At 43.1% G+C, this 18,815-nt stretch overlaps 3 protein-coding genes across 5 annotated transcripts in view; 2 read left to right on the top strand and 1 right to left on the bottom strand.

The window, feature by feature from the left end:
* Window positions 1–118: 118 nt before the first annotated feature.
* LOC110520245 (BBSome complex member BBS2) lies at window positions 119–6,606 on the bottom strand. Of its 2 annotated transcripts, none has more exons than XM_021597421.3 (18): window positions 5,910–6,606; window positions 5,170–5,298; window positions 4,830–5,057; window positions 4,531–4,656; window positions 4,336–4,398; window positions 4,106–4,183; window positions 3,866–3,970; window positions 3,638–3,724; window positions 3,299–3,434; window positions 3,063–3,202; window positions 2,615–2,756; window positions 2,051–2,222; window positions 1,733–1,862; window positions 1,453–1,575; window positions 1,222–1,359; window positions 995–1,107; window positions 722–870; window positions 119–610 (listed from the first exon to the last, which is right to left on the bottom strand). In XM_021597421.3, the coding sequence occupies exons 2-18, from the start codon at window positions 5,284–5,286 to the stop codon at window positions 504–506; spliced, it is 2,154 nt and encodes a 717-aa protein (XP_021453096.2). In that variant the 5' UTR covers window positions 5,287–5,298; window positions 5,910–6,606; the 3' UTR covers window positions 119–503. The 2 variants fall into 2 exon arrangements, with proteins under 2 accessions (XP_021453096.2, XP_021453105.2); XM_021597430.3 differs by having other exon boundaries at window positions 1,733–1,859; window positions 5,910–6,600.
* A 1,264-nt stretch (window positions 6,607–7,870) lies between these two features.
* On the top strand, window positions 7,871–8,573 carry LOC100136731 (metallothionein 2). Its single transcript, XM_021597409.3, has 3 exons — window positions 7,871–8,009; window positions 8,128–8,196; window positions 8,368–8,573. The coding sequence occupies exons 1-3, from the start codon at window positions 7,985–7,987 to the stop codon at window positions 8,457–8,459; spliced, it is 186 nt and encodes a 61-aa protein (XP_021453084.1). The 5' UTR covers window positions 7,871–7,984; the 3' UTR covers window positions 8,460–8,573.
* A 558-nt stretch (window positions 8,574–9,131) lies between these two features.
* Window positions 9,132–18,815, top strand: part of LOC110520211 (nuclear pore complex protein Nup93) — a 43,952-nt gene continuing 34,268 nt past the window's right edge. The window contains exon 1 of one of the 2 annotated variants that reach the window (XM_090219931.1): window positions 9,132–9,355. In XM_090219931.1, coding sequence (XP_090076057.1) covers window position 9,355 — 1 coding nt within the window. In that variant the 5' untranslated portion in view covers window positions 9,132–9,354. Of the gene's footprint in view, window positions 9,356–15,500; window positions 15,719–18,815 lie in introns of those variants that run through there. The other variant, XM_021597382.3, reaches the window with a different exon arrangement.

Genomic DNA, 18,815 nt, shown 5'->3' with positions numbered 1-18,815 from the left:
TTCTTTTAGCCCTTAGCGGTCTTAAATGCCTGCAATTTAGGAGCAGGACTCACTTTGCATGGTGAGACAGACATTTATTTAACCGACAAGACTTGAATACAAATACTACAAAGAAAAATTACATTAGAAGACAGTAATTTAATTTAGTTACATTTCTTTCTGCACACACATAATACAGTTCCCTGTCTATTTACAATCTACAAAAAGTAAACGTGTATCTCACTCTGCTGGTCCCATTTAACATTCAAGGAGTATAGTTCTTGGCTACAAAACAACATATACAAGTTGACAGTTACTCCCAATCACTGACTCCTCTAAAACATCACTGCTGCCCAATGGCACCTGGGGGTCCAGGTGAGGCCTGTTTCTTCTTCTGGCCAAGCCACTAGAGAACTAGTCTTTCTTCTCTCGTGTAAAGCCTCCCCCCATTGCTCCCAGAGCCAGACTGGCCTCTCAGGGATTCCAATCCCTTCAGGATTTCAGGCAACCAGAGTGCGGTGCCCTCAGGAAGAGGCTGTGCCTGCTTTCATGATCTTGAACAGGACGTTGACATTGTTGTTTTTGATAGCGTCTCGGCAGGCTGTGATAACCTGATTCTTTGGCTTTCCCACTGAGAGAAACAAAGAGGAAGAGAGGTTAGCAGAGATCTGAAACCTTTAAAACACACATTAAATTCTCTTCAAACCTGATGCTTCACTAATCTCTGTCAACCCCTACTCACCTCTCAGTCTCCCTGCCCTCTGAATGGCCTGGTTGACAGACTTAAGGCAAGCGAGGAGAGCATTGTGATTGTTGGATCGGATCTTGTACTCATTGATCAGGTCTCTGTTCAGGTCATAGAGCTCAATGTAGCGCTTCTTCATGTTCCTTCTGTCAGGCACAAAGAAAGATGAAGGGATTAAAAAGTAAAACAGGTCATTATCACCTTATCGAGCCATGCAAAGGAATCCTACAGAAAAATCATGGAGGTGGTGGTTGGTGTGTTGTCACTCACATGTCACCCATGAGCCGTGCGTCCTCTGCCTGCACCAGCATGTTACGGATGTGATTAGAATGATCTGCTATGGCCGCCGTCAGCTTTTGGTGGACAGAGTGATAGTCATCTACCTGTTAAAACAATTGATTACAAAAATATGTTAGGCCTACCACACACAATAATGAGATAAATGGTTGGTAATGAGATAAATACTATTGGTGTGGAGGCTGAGGTGGGGAGTTTACCTCAGTTAGGGTCGTTCGCAGCTCCCCAAAGTATGTGGGGAAGTCTGCCTCTGCCTGTAGGTCCTCTATGGCCAGGAAGGAGGCCAGTGATTGGACTAGATCCCCTGCCAGGTCTATGTCATCTGTGTTTAGTGTGATCTGATTGTAAAGAAAAGGGCAGGTGAAGGGTCCATTTTGAAATACTAGAGATATCCTGTGCACAGCGATACGTGTTAGGACATGTAGACATACCTCTCCACTAGTGCTTAGCATGCTGATGGTGAGTAGTCCTCCGCCACGTAGAGAGGTGAACGTCACGTCTGGGGTATCAATGCCCTCTAGTAGAAGGAAGTTCTGGTTCAGCCACATGACCACCTAAAGACAGAGAATACAGCCATTTGATAGTGACAGTAACATTACTATGGAGCAGAACGCCAGAAGGGCTCGGAAGTCGCCACAGGTGACAGCACATGAAAGTGTGTGTGTGTGTGTGTAAGAGTAAGTGAGAGAAAGCGATAGAGTTTGTGCTCACTCTCTGTGGCCTGTCGTTGATGGTGAAGGTAACTTTCCCAGTAGGTTGGGGGGCCTCAGGCTCAACATTAAGATCATACATGGAGAAGCGAGGCAGCTGACGTGTGATCTCAAAGACATGGAACTGACTGCTGCAGGAAACAGAAGAAGCACAATCAAATTACAAAATAATGTTGTTGTTTTTTATTGGACAGAGCTAAAGTTCCACTGAAACTACAACGTTTGTCTAATAAGAGTGAATTTCATTGGCAAATCAATACATTAACACATCTATGCAGAGAACACATCTATGTCTCTTTCATCATTGAAATATGTGTACCTGCTCTTGCCGCCAACAAAAGCTTTGATGTGTAGATCCACAGGGATATCTTTGGGGGGAATGATGGGAACACAGATAGAACCACATAGATTCTGGGCACTGGGATGTACCACATGACTTTCACCCTCAAAAATTCCCTCTGCGAAAATCAGCACGGCTCGAATTATGGTCTCTGTAGAAGGAATGCCAAGAGGTCAGTACCCAGTCCACTTACCACAGTAAGTCACATCAAATCAAAATCAAATAACATCACGTTACTGGTCGCATACACATATTTAGCAGATGTTATTGCAGGTGTGGCGAAATGCTTGTGTTCCTAGCTCCAACAGTGCAGTAATAAATACACGAGGCTGCGCATTCTGGAATTATAGGATGGTGAGAGTCATTGGTTTCAATGTGGGACAGGCTGAGGTTTGGTCAGCTTGGTGAGTTTCTGTGTGGTTTTAGCTCTGTGTAAGTGAGCTGCTTACTGGGAATTGATGACAATGTAAATCTAGGGCATGAGTGTGTTAGTGGTCCGTGAAGATGGTAAGGAGGGTATCTGTGTGGGGTGATGGTGTTTACCATTGGGCGTGAAGATGCTGAGCTCTATGTGTGACCTCTGGGACTCCGTGGCAGCTCTGACAGAGAGGACAGTCTGGAGCTGGGTATTGGCTGGTATCACCCCCATCTGGGTGTCCCGTTCTGAAGCTCCTGGGACAGCCTGCTACAGAGACAAAGTCACACAGAGGTATTTTACACTATGACACAATCACCATGGGTGTGTAGTCTGTACAGAGTTAAGAGGTGGGAGGATAGTAGTGTTCTCCTCACAGTACTGAGAAAGTTTGTCTTTGAATGTTGGTCTGGGGTGTGGGTGTATGCTTGTACGTGTGGGCTTTAGCATTATATTCTTATAATATTAACTTCAGAGAGTTTCAGCACATCAATGAATGTAAAAGTGTGTTTGGTTGTAGCTTTATCCTCATAGTTCTTTCTGTGAAAGTGTTTGTCAGTGTGTGTTCTTAGAAACCTTGGCATTCTCCTCATAGTTGCGTAGTTCCAGTAGCAGGTTCTGCCTGCGCTGACTCAGCTCTCGGATCAGATCCTGCTCCACACTGGAGTCCATCAGATTCCCCTTCATCTCCTTACTGGCAGGCAGGTAGCCACGCACTGACAACCAGTACACAACATATTGGATGTCACTTACTGAAAACATACACACAAATAAACAATATTCAATAGCCATGGTGTTCCACATGTCTTTACCTTCTCCCTCCACAGAGGTACAGATTAGCTGTATCTGTCCATCCATGCGATAGTCCCCTTCCACCACTCCAGCCACAGAGGACGAGAAGTTGTCTTTGAAGATGACTTCACCTGTTCGATCGCTCCGTGCATCAATCTGTAAATGATGGTGAAGTCAAGGGGACTTACAACATTCCTTACACTTGGAGGAAAGGCTGGTGCCAAGTGCCAACCAGTTCCAGACAATGTGACAAAGTGAAGGATTAGAGAACTTTGGAAGACTCTCCTTGATTTGTGCTGTACTCATTTTAACAAATAGGTGCTAAATGTATTATCGACTGACACATCAAGGTGGTTTACCTTTCCATTGGACCAGCCTGTGATGAGTTCTACAACACCGTCAGCGTTAAGGTCAAATGCATGGATGCTCATTGCATGGTTCTTAGACTGCAGGGAGAAGGGGTAACCTTTACTGGCACATCTTTAAACATAAAGCTGGTGCAAGTTTAATATGCTTTGTGTAAAGTGACAGGGATGCATTCAGACAGAAAACTACCTAATATTCAGCCAATTAAAAACTTGCAGTACCTTGATTCTCCAATAGCGGGCAGTGCGGTCATATACACCCACAGTGCCGTTGGCCAGAGCATAACCAAACCTGCTGCCATGCATATGACAGAGGGAGGTAACCGTCTGAATGACACAAAGAGAGAGCAATCAGCACACATTGTCTCTTTGCTGACACACAATGTACTATAAACATCAAGATCATAAAACATAATCAAATAGCATTAGAAACAACATGGCCTCATGTAAGATGAACAATACCTCATTTTCAGCAATCTCAGACACAAGTTCGTCTTCTTTGAATACCCTAATGTCAAAGTCCTCTGATCCGACAAGAAGCTGTAAACACCAGACAAAAAAACCCACAGTATATTACCCATTTTAGGATCTAGTATATGCCTATCTATTTAATAACACAACATCTGAAATTGTTGAGTTTTATATTGCAAAGTATTTGCTTTCATCTTTGGATAAAAAATTAAATGCAACACCTCATTTTTTCCATCACCAGTAAAATCACAGAGCACCAATGATCGCACATTATCCCCCGTGACCTGAAAATGAACCCATAGAAACAGACATCAACAGTTATCACTTTTCTATTGCATAAAAGTATTTTTATTTCAATTTCATTTTTTGCACAACAGTTCACATAATCAAGAGAGTAAGAGGAACGCAAGCCATACCGTCCAGAACTGGTCATTCCCCTCATAGTCAAATCCTTGCAAAGCGCAGTTTCCTCCGATGATGGCGAGGGGGGACTCAATGTTCCCCAATTTCCCTAAAACAATGGCATTGGCCCCATCTGTCACCTACAGAGAATATGATGTGAAAAAGGACATTACATCTTCATTTGCAACTTTGTATTCAGTTAATGATTCAGCAGGCAGATGGCTTATGTAATACTGCTGCTACAACATAATCATGAGGCTGTATTGATATGTTATAACATTGTGCCCAGTCCTTTGTTTTGTCCTTGGTTCACCTCTCTGTAGAAGATGTCAGCATTGTCGTGTACGTCATAAGCCAGCAGGTTTGTCTGGGTGCCCACGAGGAGCGTGTCTCCAGTGGTGTTGGGTCCTAGTGTGCCAGCTGTCAGGCAGCTCACAGCCTGGTTGATATTGAGCAGAGAGATGTCCGAATCCTGGGCACTCTGACTCAGACGGTGGGCTGCCTGCCGCTGGCCACGTGTATGAGGGTTATGGATGAACACCTGATGGAAGAGAGAAGATTGAATAACTTCACTGGAGTGCTATACTTCAATGCATACTTCATGCATACATGTAAATGGAGAAACTATGAAAGAGAACTGAGTGAGGCCATACCTTCCCTGCTTGTGTGGCTGCAGTGAGGCATGGGTGGATCCCATCAAACTTGCCCATTGTAACCATGCGAGGGTTGATTTTATGGTTCAGCTTGAGGGTGAATATAGGCACCAACATGGTGGCACAATCCTACAACAATAATAACCAATCATGGTACATATGGTGTGTGTGTGTATGTGTTCTGCTGGTTGCTTGTTTTGAGAGGAGTATGAAATCGAATCATTACTGCTGGAGAAACAAGGATGTTGTATCCCTCTTTCAATCTAGCAGACACTTGCAAACTACCCTAATGTTATAAACAGCTTACTCGTCGCCCGCTGGGTGTCCCGTTACCTAGCAACACTGGGCAGCTTGTCGAAGCTTTTCATCTACCTAATCCCTGTAGTTTGCTCTCTAGTTAGCTATGTTCATTGGCTCCTCATTATCTTCAAAAATTGCCAACATTAGATAAACAGATAACTACAAAGATAGCATAGCTATGACATATTAAAATAATGTTAGTACACGAGTGCAACATTTCAGTAATTCACTTTCCCAATCATGAAGACATCCACGACTTTCACAAAACAGTCAGATTGATTGTACCTCATCACAGCTATCTACGTTAACGTTAGCTAACTAGCTAGCATGCTAGCCACCATTTCCAGCTGCAACAAGACACTATATTTTTCAACAACATAAAAAGCATTGTATTTTACGCATATGAATGGAACATGTGATGACGTGAGATGATATCTTACCGAAGTCCTCGATGTTTAGTTGTCTTTAACTGTCAATGTTTATGGGTTAGCTAGCTACAAGCATGCTATGCTAACGTCCGAATACAAGGCAACAAGATGCTTTCCCTCTTGCAAATGACGTAACTTGTCACTCAAATCTTCTGAAGTTACTGAGGGGGTTCGATTAATCTCGCCCGGGCGCTCGTGTAAGCGTGTTTTGCACCGCCTGAAAGTTGGTAGCAACCGGGCTGCATCCCGCACATGAACCAGGTGCCCCGCATAAACACTGAGGGGGTTCGATGAATCTCACCCGGGGAGTCCGTGTATGCGTGTTCTGCACCGGATGAAAGTTGATTGCGTTCGTTTTGAAACCGTGCCGCGTTCAACGAATCTGATAATCGGAATTTTCCGCGTTTCCTAATTCCGATTAGGATGTGAACGCAGTGATGTGAACGCGAAATCAGCTCAAAACAAAGTGCTTTAGGAGCACGTGGAGTAATGAGTAGGATTCTGTTTCACATGCAAAAGTGATTGCTTTTGAGCTTTATTCCCAATTAAAACGAGTTAGAAAATTCAAACATGTATTTCATGGAAAAACGATGTTGTAGGCTTCTGAACGATTCACCATGATGCCTTGTTGACAAAATGACAGAGCAAGGAGCAGATTACTGTTCGATTTGAGAAGGGCGCTCCTCCCTCCCCGCTTTCGCCTGATGACGTGTGGGTTTTTGCCCGGTTCAACCTTGGCCAGCATAAAATAACTCCCTCACTTTATCGCGAGCACAACACTACACAGTACAAAGTGCTGTGAAGTAATCGTTGAATAAACAGGCTTCATTCAATTCTTCAATAATAAGTAAAAAAACGTTTAAATTATTTTTACTCCAAAAAATAAGTTCCTCACCGGGAAAACATGTATTATATTCCATTATACTATATGTTTCTGTATTGACTATGATTCATATTATGGTAAAGTACATGCTTAACTTTTACAAAAGTTAATATATCTTCATTTTATATGATGAAATATTATTTTTTTTATGATAGACTATCCTTGTTGTAGGCCAATGACAGTTCTGGTAGCATCACTGTTTTCATTACGGTCGTTTGTAATTAATTGTAGCTGGTACTGTCAGTGACTATTTGTATAACATTGCACAATGTTTGTGGTATGACACAGCTCAATTACTCAAGCAGGAGATTCTGGAAAAATACTAACACTCTGTCGACGAGCGCAAAAATACTAACACTCAGTCGACGAGCGCAAAGTGATTCATTCTCATTCGAATGTTGCTCACGAGTGCTGCCCGTGTGCAAATAAGGGGAGCATGGACATGGAAGCTCTCAACACAGCACCAGTGACAGCAAATTCCCCCGGAAAAGTGACAAAAGAACAATTGCCCAACAGTTGTGTACCGTGTGCACTGCGCACAATAACGATGACTGTCCAGTCGAAAACCAATCAACAATGTAGTGATTTATAGCCTAAATCGTCGTTTAAATCTATTTGTCATAAACACTACACATTCAAATGATTCCCGACAAGTTTACATCTAGAATTACATACATTTCTCTCATTCTAATCTATAGCCTACTAGTCCTAGATTAGATATGTCTATAGGCTATAACACTTTAAATCATCATGAATTTGAACAAGACATTTAGTGTGTCTGTAAAATAACAATATCTGGTAACTAAACGTTAACAAAAGTCCAGACCCAGTGGGTTATTTGAAGGCATTCATAAATAAATAAAAATACTAATACATGTTTGCATATTAACATAATGGGTAGCCATATTTGAATGAATCAATTGTCAACATGGTAATTAGGCTATGTAGGCTATTTAAACAATAGGCTACTATTCCCTTGATGGGCATGTTTTCGCTCTAGATAATAAACCGTGTGCAAGCAAGCCTATTAATGAGCTGTCTGCGTGAACGCGCGACTCTGTTCTGCACACGGCACCTGTCTGCCCCGGACGATATAAATTCGAAGTCTCGCTAGTTAGAAATTAAACGCTGACAACACACCACTGACACCCAGACAAACTACTACGATCCATTCGGATAAAGAAGGTAGCTCAAAAACTGGAAAATGGATCCTTGTGAATGCTCCAAAAGTAAGTTATGTATATCGATCAATTTATCAAGACTATAGGCTATGGATACGCCTTAAGCGTATTTCTAAAATCTTAACAGGCTAATTACCAATTACCTAACTCAACTGTTTATTTATAGCTGGATCTTGCAACTGCGGTGGATCCTGCAAGTGCTCCAACTGCGCATGCACCAGTTGTAAGAAAGCAAGTAAGTGGTTATATTCTAAATCCAACTAGTGTTATTAGGCCAATAGTCTTTTTCTTATCGCTGGTGGCACTTTAAAGCCCCATGGTTAGCCTAATTAACCTCAATTGCCTCATTAGGTGGCAACGAAATAGTCTTTGGTCATCACTAATCGATTATTTTTCGGCCCATCAGGTTGCTGCGACTGCTGTCCCTCCGGCTGCAGCAAGTGTGCCTCAGGCTGCGTGTGCAAGGGCAAGACTTGTGATACCAGCTGTTGTCAGTGAGGCCTGTGTATGACATCACAATGCAGTCCATTCCCTATGACTATGAAGTTGTACCATCTTGAGCATAGCTTTTGTACCTTGTCAAATGTAAGGAAATAAATTGCATGTAACTTATTCAAGTTTCTTTGACTAACTTGGGTTACTGGAGTTGTTGGGCTTTGGGACATAAGAGGTCAATCATGTTGTCTGTGCTCCAAAAAGAGCAATTGCGCACTCCTAGGAAACCAGCTTTTCATTTTACTAAAATGGGTAAGTTGAGGCACACGATTGATCACCTTAACCAGCCAGCACAGCAGATGGCGTGAGAGCTGACAACTACAAAATACATGAGTGTTATAGTCCTTGGTGGAACCAGAACTCTTTAACACACAAGCGTTGTGGAAGCTATTGCTAAAGAATCTAAAGATGCCACAGCGCTATTCCAAGTGGGATGCACTGATGGGTTCGTGCTGACTGTGACCGCCAGGTAAATGGCATCCTTGACTGCAAGAACAAGATGTATGTCAAGTATGTCAAGTGGCGTCTAAGGAGATGTATACCTAAAATACGGAGGGTGAGGTAGGTTGGAAGGGGGTGAGCATGAGTCAAATGGAGGGTTTGTTAAAGTGTGAATTGGAGGTGATGTTTTCAGGTCAGGATGAATAAGTGGACCCTTGCCCTTTGGCTGATCTATTTGTGGTTTCAGTGTGGGTGTAAAGCGTTTGGTGCTGTGGATTCGGTGTGGGTAACCAGAAGTGGTCTTCAGATTGTTTCTGCTGGTCAGAAGGGGCAGGCGCTCCAAATGGGGACAAGATATGAATTGTTTCAAGAAAGGTGCGCCATTGAAAGGAGTGATTACTGGAGTAGCCGTGAAAGTTAACCAACTGAAGGGGATTCCCGGTGTTTGGTGCGACGGAGTGAGTGGTGAAACGAGTTCTGTTCTTTTGCGTTTTGATATTGAGCCCTTGCCCGACAAAGTGATAGAATGTTATCCTGTACGAACTTTTGTGCCCATTACGTTACAGGTGTCAAGCTTATGGGCATGCGACAAAAGTGTAGCATTGGGGAAAGTAGTGGTATGTGTTAATTGTAGGGGTGGGGAAATGGGGATCCGAAATGTCCGGTGAGAGGCAGGTTAAGGTTTCCAGGGTTATAGTGCAGAAGTTGTCATGCTGAGGAAAATGGGTCAAGGGGGAGGGATCCTGAGAGGCTGGCGTGTAGTAGATCTATACCAGTACAGAGCGATAGGACAAGTGATGTTTCAGTAAGATTAGATTTTTAGCAATGGTTATCAATTGTATTGCAGGGATGGAACATTAAGGCGCAGAAAATTGAGGTTGTGTTGGCAGCTGCAGAGGTATTTTGGTGTGCAAGCTCTTGACGTCAGAATTACAGGATGTGTTGAGTGGTAGGGTCCCACCATTTCAAATTTTATTGGTCACATATGTGTTTAGCAGATGTTATTGCGGGTGTAACAATGCTTGTGCTTCAAGCTCCGACAGTGTAAGATCTAAGATCTTGTAAGATCTAAGTAAGATCTAACAGTTTCACAACATATACCCAAAATACACGTACATCGAAGGAATGGATTAAGACTTATTTTATTTAACCTTTAACTACGCAAGTCAGTGAAAAAAATTCTTATTTACAATGACGGCCTAGGAACAGTGGGTTAACTGTCTTGTTCTGGGGCAGAACGACAGTTTTACCTCGTCAGCTTTCGATCGTTCGATCTAGCAATCGTTTGGTTACTGGCCCAACTCTCTAACCACTAGGCTTCCTGCCGCCCCTATACATATATACATGCAGTGAAAAAGTACTTGCCCCCTTCCTGATTTCTTATTTTTTTGAACTTGTCACCTTGTCATGTTTCAGATCAAACATTTAAATATTACACAGAGAACCCAAGTAAACACAATGCAGTAAGTGAATTTATTAAGGGAAAAAAGCTCTGAACCTTCATGGCCCTATGTGAAAAATTGTCCCCTAAACCTAAACTGATTGTGCCACCCTCAACAGCAACAACTGCAATCAAGTATTTGCGATTACTGGCAATGAGTCTTTCACATCGCTGTAGAGGAATTTTAGCCCACTCTTCTTTGCAGAATTGTTTTAATTCATGGTTCCATCAATCACACGTCGTCCAGGTCCTGAAGCAGCAAAGCAGCCCCAGACAATCACACTACCACCACCATATTTGACTGTTGGTATGATCTTTTTCTGCAATGCTGTGTTACTTTTACACCAGATGTAACAGGACACACACCTTCCAAAGAGTTCAGCTTTTGTCTCGTCAGTCCACATATTTTCCCAAAAGTCTTGGAGATCATCAAGATGTTTTTTTGCCAAAAGTGAGACGAGCCTTTTCTTTTTGGTCAGCAGTGATTTTCGCCTTGGAACTCTGCCATGGATGCCATTTTTGCCCAGTCTCTTATGGTTGAGTCATGAACACTGACCATAACTGAGGCAAGTGAGGCCTGCTGTTCTTTAGATGTTGTGGGTTCTTTTGTGACCTCTTGGATGAGTCGTCGCTGCGCTCTTGGGGTAATTTTGGTAGGCCGGCAACTCCTGGGTAGGTTCACCACTGTTCCAAATTTTCTCCATTTGTGGATAATGGCTCTCACCGTGGTTCGCTGGAGTCCCAACGCTTTAGAAATGGCTTTGTAACCCTTTCCAGACTGATAGATGTCAATTTGTTTAATCTGTTCCAGAATTTCTTTGGATTGCAGCATGTCTTTCTTTTTGAGATATTTTGGCCTACTTCACTTCGTCAGACAGGTTCTATTTAAGTGATTTCTTGATTCAACAGGTCTGGCAGTAATCAGGCCTGGGTGTGGCTAGTGAAATTGAACTCAGCTTTCCAAAAAATTTGATTAACCACAGTAAATTCATGATTTAACAAGGGGGGGAAATTACTTTGTCACATAGGGCCATGAAGGTTCGGATAGCTTTTTTTCCCTTAATAAATAAAATGATCACTTAACTGCATTTTGTGTTTACTTGTGTAATATTAAAATGTTTGCTCTGAAACATTTTAAGTGTGACGTGCAAAAAAATACGAAATCAGGAAGGGGCAAATACTTTTTCACAGCAATGTACATGTCAGAGCGGCATTGGACTAAGACTCAGTGGCATAGTATAGAGTACAGTATATACATATGAGATGGGTGATGCAATATTTACAAACAAGTAAAGTGACTAAGATACCATAGAATAGTATAGAGTACAGTTTACACATGAGATAAGTAATGCAAGATAGGAGATATTAAAGTGCCTAGTGTTTAATTTCCTTAAAGTGGCTAGTGATTCCTAATCTATGTCTATAGGCAGCAGCCTCTGTGGTGCTGGAGATGGCTGTTTAATAGTCAGTGGTTTAGGATAGAATACACTATATACATATGTAACAGCATAGCTTCCGTCCCTCTCCTCACCTGGGCTCGAACCAGGGACCCTCCGCACACAACTGACACCCACGAAGCATCGTTATCCATCGCTCCACAAAAGCCGCGGCCCTTACAGAGCAAGGGGAACAACTACTTCAAGGTCTCAGAGCAAGTGACGTCACCGATTGAAACGCTATTAGCGCACAACCCGCTAACTAGCTAGCCATTTCACATCGGTTACACATATGAAATGGGTAATGCAATATGTAAACAATGTAAAAGTGACTAAGATACTGTATAATAGTGTGAAGTGCAGTTTATACATATGAGATGAGTAATGCTAGATGCGGAACATTATTTAAGTGGCTAGTGATCCATTTCTAAAAGTGACCAGTGATTCCTAATCAGCCTCTGATGTACTAATGATGGCTGTTTAGCAGTCAGATGGCCTTGAGAAAGAAGCTGTTTTTTACACCCTCGGTCCCAGCTTTGATGCACCTGTACTGACCTCGCCTTCTGGATGATAGCGGGGTGAACAGGCAGTGGCTTGGGTGGTTGATGTCCTTGATTATCCTTTTGGCCTTCCTATGGCCACCTATGCTGTAGGTGTCCAGGAGGGTGGGAAGTTTGCCCCCAGTGATGCGTTGGGCAGACCGCACCACCCTTTGGAGAGCTTTGTGGTTATGGGCGGTGCAGTTGCCCTACCAGGCAGTGATACAGCCCGACAGGATGCTCTCAATTGTGCATCTGTAAAAGTTTGTGAGGGTTTAAGGTGTTAAGCCAAATTTCTTTAGACTCCTGAGATTGAAGAGGCGCTGTTGAGCCTTCTTCACCACACGGTCTGTGTGGGTGGATCATTTCAGTTTGTCAGTGATGTGTAAGCCAAGGAACTTGAAGCTTCAACCTTCTCCACTGCGGTCCCATCGATGTGGATAAGGGGGTGCTCCTTCTGCTGTTTCCTGAAGTCCATGATCATCTCTTTAGTTTTTTTAATGTTGAGTGAGAGGTTATTTTCCTGGCACCACACTCCCAGAGTCCTCACCTCCTCCCTGTAGGCTGTCTCATCGTTGTTGGTAATACTGTTGTGTCGTCTGCAAACTTGATGATTGTGTTGGAAGTGTGCTTGGCCACACAGTCATGGGTGAACAGGGAGTACAGGAGGGGGCTGAGCATGCACCCTTATGGGGCCCCAGTGTTGAGGATCAGCGAAGAGGTGTTTCCTACCTTCACCACCTGGGGTCGACCCGTCAGGAAGTCCAGGACCCAGTTGCACAGGGCGGGGTTCAGACCCAGGGTCTTGAGCTTGATGATGAGCTTGGAGGGTACTATGGTGTTAAATGCTGAGCTATAGTCAATAAACAGCATTATTACATAGGTATGCCTCTTGTCCAGATGGGACAGGGCAGTGTGGTGGCGATTGCATTGTCTGTGGATATATTGGGGCGGTAAGCAAATTGAAGTGGGTCTAAAGTGGCAGGTAAGGTGGAGGTGATATGATCCTTGATTAGTCTCTCAAAGCACTTCATGATGATAGGGGTGAGTGCTATGGGGCAATAGTCATTTAGTTCAATTACATTTGCTTTGTTAGGTACAGGGACAATGGTGGCCATCTTAAAACATGTGGGGACAACAGACTGGGATAGGGAGAGATTGGTCTACCAGCCAGCTGATCTGCCAGCCAGCTGTTTTGGTCTACCAGCCAGCTGATCTACCAGCCAGCTGATCTGCCAGCCAGCTGTTTTGCGCATGCTCTGAGAACGCTGCGTTCTCAGAGCATGCGCAGACCAGCTGGCTGGTGTGTTCACAGATATATTCAATCTCTCCCTATCCCAGTCTGTTGTCCCCACAAGCTTCAAGATGGCCATCAGGGCTGGCAGCCTTGCGAGGGTTAACACACTTAAATGTCTTACGTCGGTCACGGAGAAGTCCTTGATAGCGGGCCACGTCGGTGGCACTCTATTTTCCTCAAAGCGAGCGAAGAAGGTGTTCAGCCTGTCCGTGAGCAAGACGGTGTCCCCAACATGGCTGGTTTTCCTTTTATAATCTGTTATTGTTTGTAGACCCTGCCACATACGTCATGTGTCTGAGCCATTGAACTGAGACTCAACTTTGTCCCTATACCGATGTTTAGCCTGCTTGATTGCTTTGCGGAGGGAATAACTATACTGTTTGTATTCTTCCATATTTTATATTTATTTTCTAAACTTTATTTAACTAGGCAAGTCAGTTAAGAACAAATTCTTACTTACAATGACAGCCTAGGAACAGTGGGTTAACTGCCTTGTTCAGGGGCAGAACGACAGATCTTGACCTTGTCAGTTCGGGGATTCGATTTACCAACCTTTTGGTTGCTGGCCCAACGCGCTAACCACTAGGCTACCTGCTGCCCCAGTCTTCTTGCCCTGCTTAAATGTGGTGGTTCGCGCTTTCAGTTTTGCGCGAATGCTCCCATCTATCCACGGTTTCTGGTTGGAGTAGGTTTTAATAGTCACAGTGGGTACAACATCTCCTATGCACTTCCTGATAAACTCATTCACCGTATCGGTATATGTGTCAATATTATTTTCTGAAGCTACTCTGAACATATCCCAGTCCACGTGATCAAAACATTCTTGAAGCATGGTTTCCGATTGGTCAGACCAGTATTGAAATAGTCCTTACCACGGGTGCTTCCTGTTTGAGTGTCTGCCTATAGGAGGGGAGGAGCAGGATGGAATCGTGGTCCGATTTGCTGAATAGAGGGCCGTATATGCATTCTGGAAGGTAGTATAGCAATGGTTGAGGGTTCTAGCAGCGTGAGTACAATAATCATATGTTGATAGAATTCCGGGAGCCTTTTCCTCAAATTTGCTTTGTTAAAATCCCCAGCTACAATAAATGCAGCCTCAGGATATGTGGTTTCCAGTTTGCATAAAGTACAGTGAAATTCTTTGAGGGCATTCATGGTATCCGCTGGGAGGAGACTTAAGTTTCTGTATGTTATTACAGTTACACCATAAGTCGTTAATCATAAAATATATACCTCCACCCTTCTTCTTCCCAGAGACATATTTGTTCCTGTTGGCGCAATGTACTGAGGACCCAACTGGCTTTACAGAGTCAGACAGTGTCTCTCGAGAGAGCCATGTTTCCGTGAAGGAGAGTATGTTACAAACCCTGGTGTCTCTCTGAAAAGCAACTCTCACCTTGAGCTCATCAATTTTATTATCCAGAGATTGGACATTAGTGAGTAAAATACTCGGGAGCGGTGGGTGGTGTGCACGCTTCCTAAGTCGGACCAGAAGAACGACTCGAGTCCCTCTTCTCCGCCGGTGTTGTTTTGGGTCAGCCTCTGGAATAAGTTAAATTGTTCTGGGGAGAGCAAACAAAGGATCCACTCCAGGGAAGTCGTAATCCTAGTCGTAATGCTGGAAGTTCTGTTCGGTTATCTTCCTGGCTGTATTTAATGACACAAAACAATTCCTGAGCCAATAATGTAAAAAATAGTACTAAAACAAACAAAATACTGAAGAGTTGCAGGGTGTTGGCCTGAACTAGGACTAAATAGATTAATAGTGGGATGGGTATTTTTTTAATATATTTTTTAGTGAGTTTACTGTTAGATCGTAGGGTATTTGTTTATTTGTCATGTATTTATTTCAAGCAAAGTATAAGGGGTTTATACTCCAGTCTAGTAGGTGGCGGTATTACAACATTTATTGGATGCCAACCGCTATTAAACCTCATCGAAGAAGAATAAAACGAGGCCTCATCCAATCAGACTAGACCTCAGAAGTGCCGGGGTAAAATGTATGTCCGACTGGAAAACAAATGAGATAAGCGCAAAAGAGTGAAAACAACTGTCATAACTACTATTTGTGGAACAAGGGAAAGGATCATTTGCTATCTAGGATTCATGTAAGTTACCCAGCTAATACGCGTTACAACTAGTTATGAACCTGCCGTTGCATGCCACTAGCTTAGCTATAGTTAACTTGCTAAAGTGCTAGCTTGCTTTGTTCCTGTAAACGAACTGATTCTTAAATGTGTAATTCGTATTAGTGTTGTTAGCTTTGGGACACAATATCGGGAGTCTAATACACAGACCCCCGATGTCGTTGTGGGCAGTCATCAAAATCAATTATTCTAGGCTTTCCACGCTAGTTAGTTAGCCAGCCTAGTTGCTCATCGTGCCAAGGGAGCATGCGCGCGCTGGTTTCGATTCAGCTGTCATTGCGTGGCTGCATGCATCTTGATGCAAGTAGTTCGCAGAAAAGTCACAACTAGGTGAAAACCTATGTACTAGCAATGTCAGTTATTTACGCCGACATTGTGGACAACAGAGCAAAAGGCTCCAAACAGAAAAATGACAATTCACATGCTATGGCAGAAAACACTGACCAGTCCATCTCGACAACACAATTATCATGTTATTTACAAAATGTACGTTTCGAAAGATTACATACGACGCTCAACCGAACAATCAGGTTACATTTTGTGTAATACACAATTAATTGGTAACGTAAACTCGTACATCGCCTTGGTCCGTACAATTTCCCTTATTTTAGCGCACCCAAAACGTAATACTTCCAGATCAACTGTAATGTCAATACCATCGCAAAGCACAATTTCTCCCCTTTCCAACATAATCAATTACATGTCCTAAACGCTGCCCGTTTCTGCATAATTCAAGCAGGCAATGAGTCCCGTCGGGTCTTTTTAAAAATGGCGGGTGGGGAAGCGAAACTAATGCTTGATGCTGAGAAGGAGTGATGTTGAGTGGGAAATTAGCTTTTTTTCCACTCGATCTGTCCAACTTTCTCGCCTCTAAACTGTAAGTAAAACACTAAAGTGTTTTTATATAATGTGTCATTACTACATACCTATTTGAAGCTTTGTGTCAAATTTGAATCGGGATTTTAGGGCGGTGCTAAAGTGATCTTAGAAGTAAGCAGCGGCTTTGAGAATGATGACCGCATGCAATGATGACGCAAAAAATGACTAGGTATCCCCCTTACCCTGTCACTGTCCAGTTCTTGTTTTTAAACGATGAGAGAAGTGCTACACCTGGTGGAGATTGTAAGACAGAAATAGTTGCTTTATGCGTGCTGTACGTTACGACATGACACGTCTCGATGTAATGGAGGGTCCATTTTTTTTCAACTTTTCTCCAATACTATAGAGCCATTACCATGTCGATCAACGCTTGAATAGAAACACAGTTCACACCCCTGATTTTGAAGTCAACACAGTCGCTACAGTCCCATTAGTTTTCTTTGTAGCCTCGCTTGAATGTCGCGGTTACGCATATTTGTACGTTTACATACAGGGTGAAACTAATGACAGCAAAATCGTCTAAATGTTACTTACAAGCCAGAATGTTTAATACAATTACATTTGAACTTACTCTACCGGTTGTCCGTGGTGTTGGTACTTCAGATGGTTGAAATTTGAGACAAAATGTCCACAGGAAAGTATTGTTTACCAGACTTTTTCAAGCACAGGTACTGCAGTAGAAATTTCTGGCATGTGCAAAATCAGTCTTCTATGATATTGGCGATCCCCACAATTTAATGTGCATCCCACAACCTACTATGCGGGATGGAAATATGAGTCCCCCAAAAACTGAACTCCCAAAAAATAAATCCAACAATTTTTCTGTTAAAAATAAATAAAACAGATCTGAATCCTACACAGACTCCAGGGGAACCTGGGAGGGCGGGTCTTCCTCCGCCAGTACTTCTTGCAAGTCTTCCGATGTAAAATCCTTGAGTCCCAAAACCTTTTCTGCTGCAGCCACAATAATGTGCCGTTTGTTCGACTTCTTTGAGAACTGTGCTGTACAGTTTGACTGGAAATGAACGCAACAAAATACACTTTTGAAAAAATATATTTAAAAAATTATTCCACAACATTACAACACAGCAAGAGTAAGTACTACGAGAAAAGGTAAATCAACACCACCCCCCCCCCCCCCCTAAAAAAAATACATTAAAACAATGGCAAAATACAAATGAGTTAAATTGAAATAGTAATAATGACTAAATAAGACAAATGACAAGAGATACCAACATATGCACAAAGCAATACAAACAGTACATTACAGAGAGACAATAGCTACATTGATCTACACGCTCACATCCACCAACCCCAATGGAAGTGTTTCCATATAGTCCAGGAAGGGTTGCCATATTTTCACAAAGTGGTTGAATTTATTTCTTAAAGCATAGGTAATAGTCTCCATAGGAATACACTTACTCATTTCAGAGAGCCATCTTGTAATTAGAAGAGGGGATTCCGATTTCCATGTCAATGCAACACATTTTCTGGCAAGGGCGATTTTCTGTAAATTCGATTTTGAAGTTATTCCTCAAAATTACATTTGTGAAGTTACCGAATGCATATTTCAGGGTCAAGTGGGACAGGGACCTCTATAATAAAGGCCAGGGTGTCACAAACATCATGCCAGAAGGCTTGTCATTTAGTACACTGCCAAGTAGAATGCAAAAAAGTGCCTTCTGTTTTTCCACATCTAAAACACATTTCTGATATTTCAAGGTTATATCTACAGTGGGGCATAAAAGTATTTAGTCAGCCACCAATTGTGCAAGTTCTCCCACTTAAAAAGACGAGAGGCCTTTAATTTTCATTATAGGTACAGTTCAACTATAACAGACAAAATGAGAAAAAAAAATCCAGAAAATCGGGCTCGGGAGAGACGAAGGTTGAAAGTCATGCGTCCTCCGATACACAACCCAACCAAGCCGCACTGCTAATTAACACAGCGCCATCCAACCCGGAAGCCAGGCGCGCCAATGTGTCCGAGGAAACACCGTGCATCTGGCAACCTTGGTTAGCGCGCACTGCGCCCGGCACGCCACAGGAGTCGCTGGTGCGCGATGAGACAAGGATTTCCCTACCGGCCAGACCCTCCCTAACCCGGACGACGCTAGGCCAATTGTGCGTCGCCCCACGGACCTCCTGGTAGAGGCCGGTTACGACAGAGCCTGGGCGC

This window comes from Oncorhynchus mykiss, chromosome 1, assembly GCF_057628025.1.
Source record: "Oncorhynchus mykiss isolate SJ-2025 chromosome 1, ASM5762802v1, whole genome shotgun sequence".
NCBI classification, from domain to species: domain Eukaryota; kingdom Metazoa; phylum Chordata; class Actinopteri; order Salmoniformes; family Salmonidae; genus Oncorhynchus; species Oncorhynchus mykiss.
This window is presented reverse-complemented; position numbering and strand designations above follow the sequence as displayed.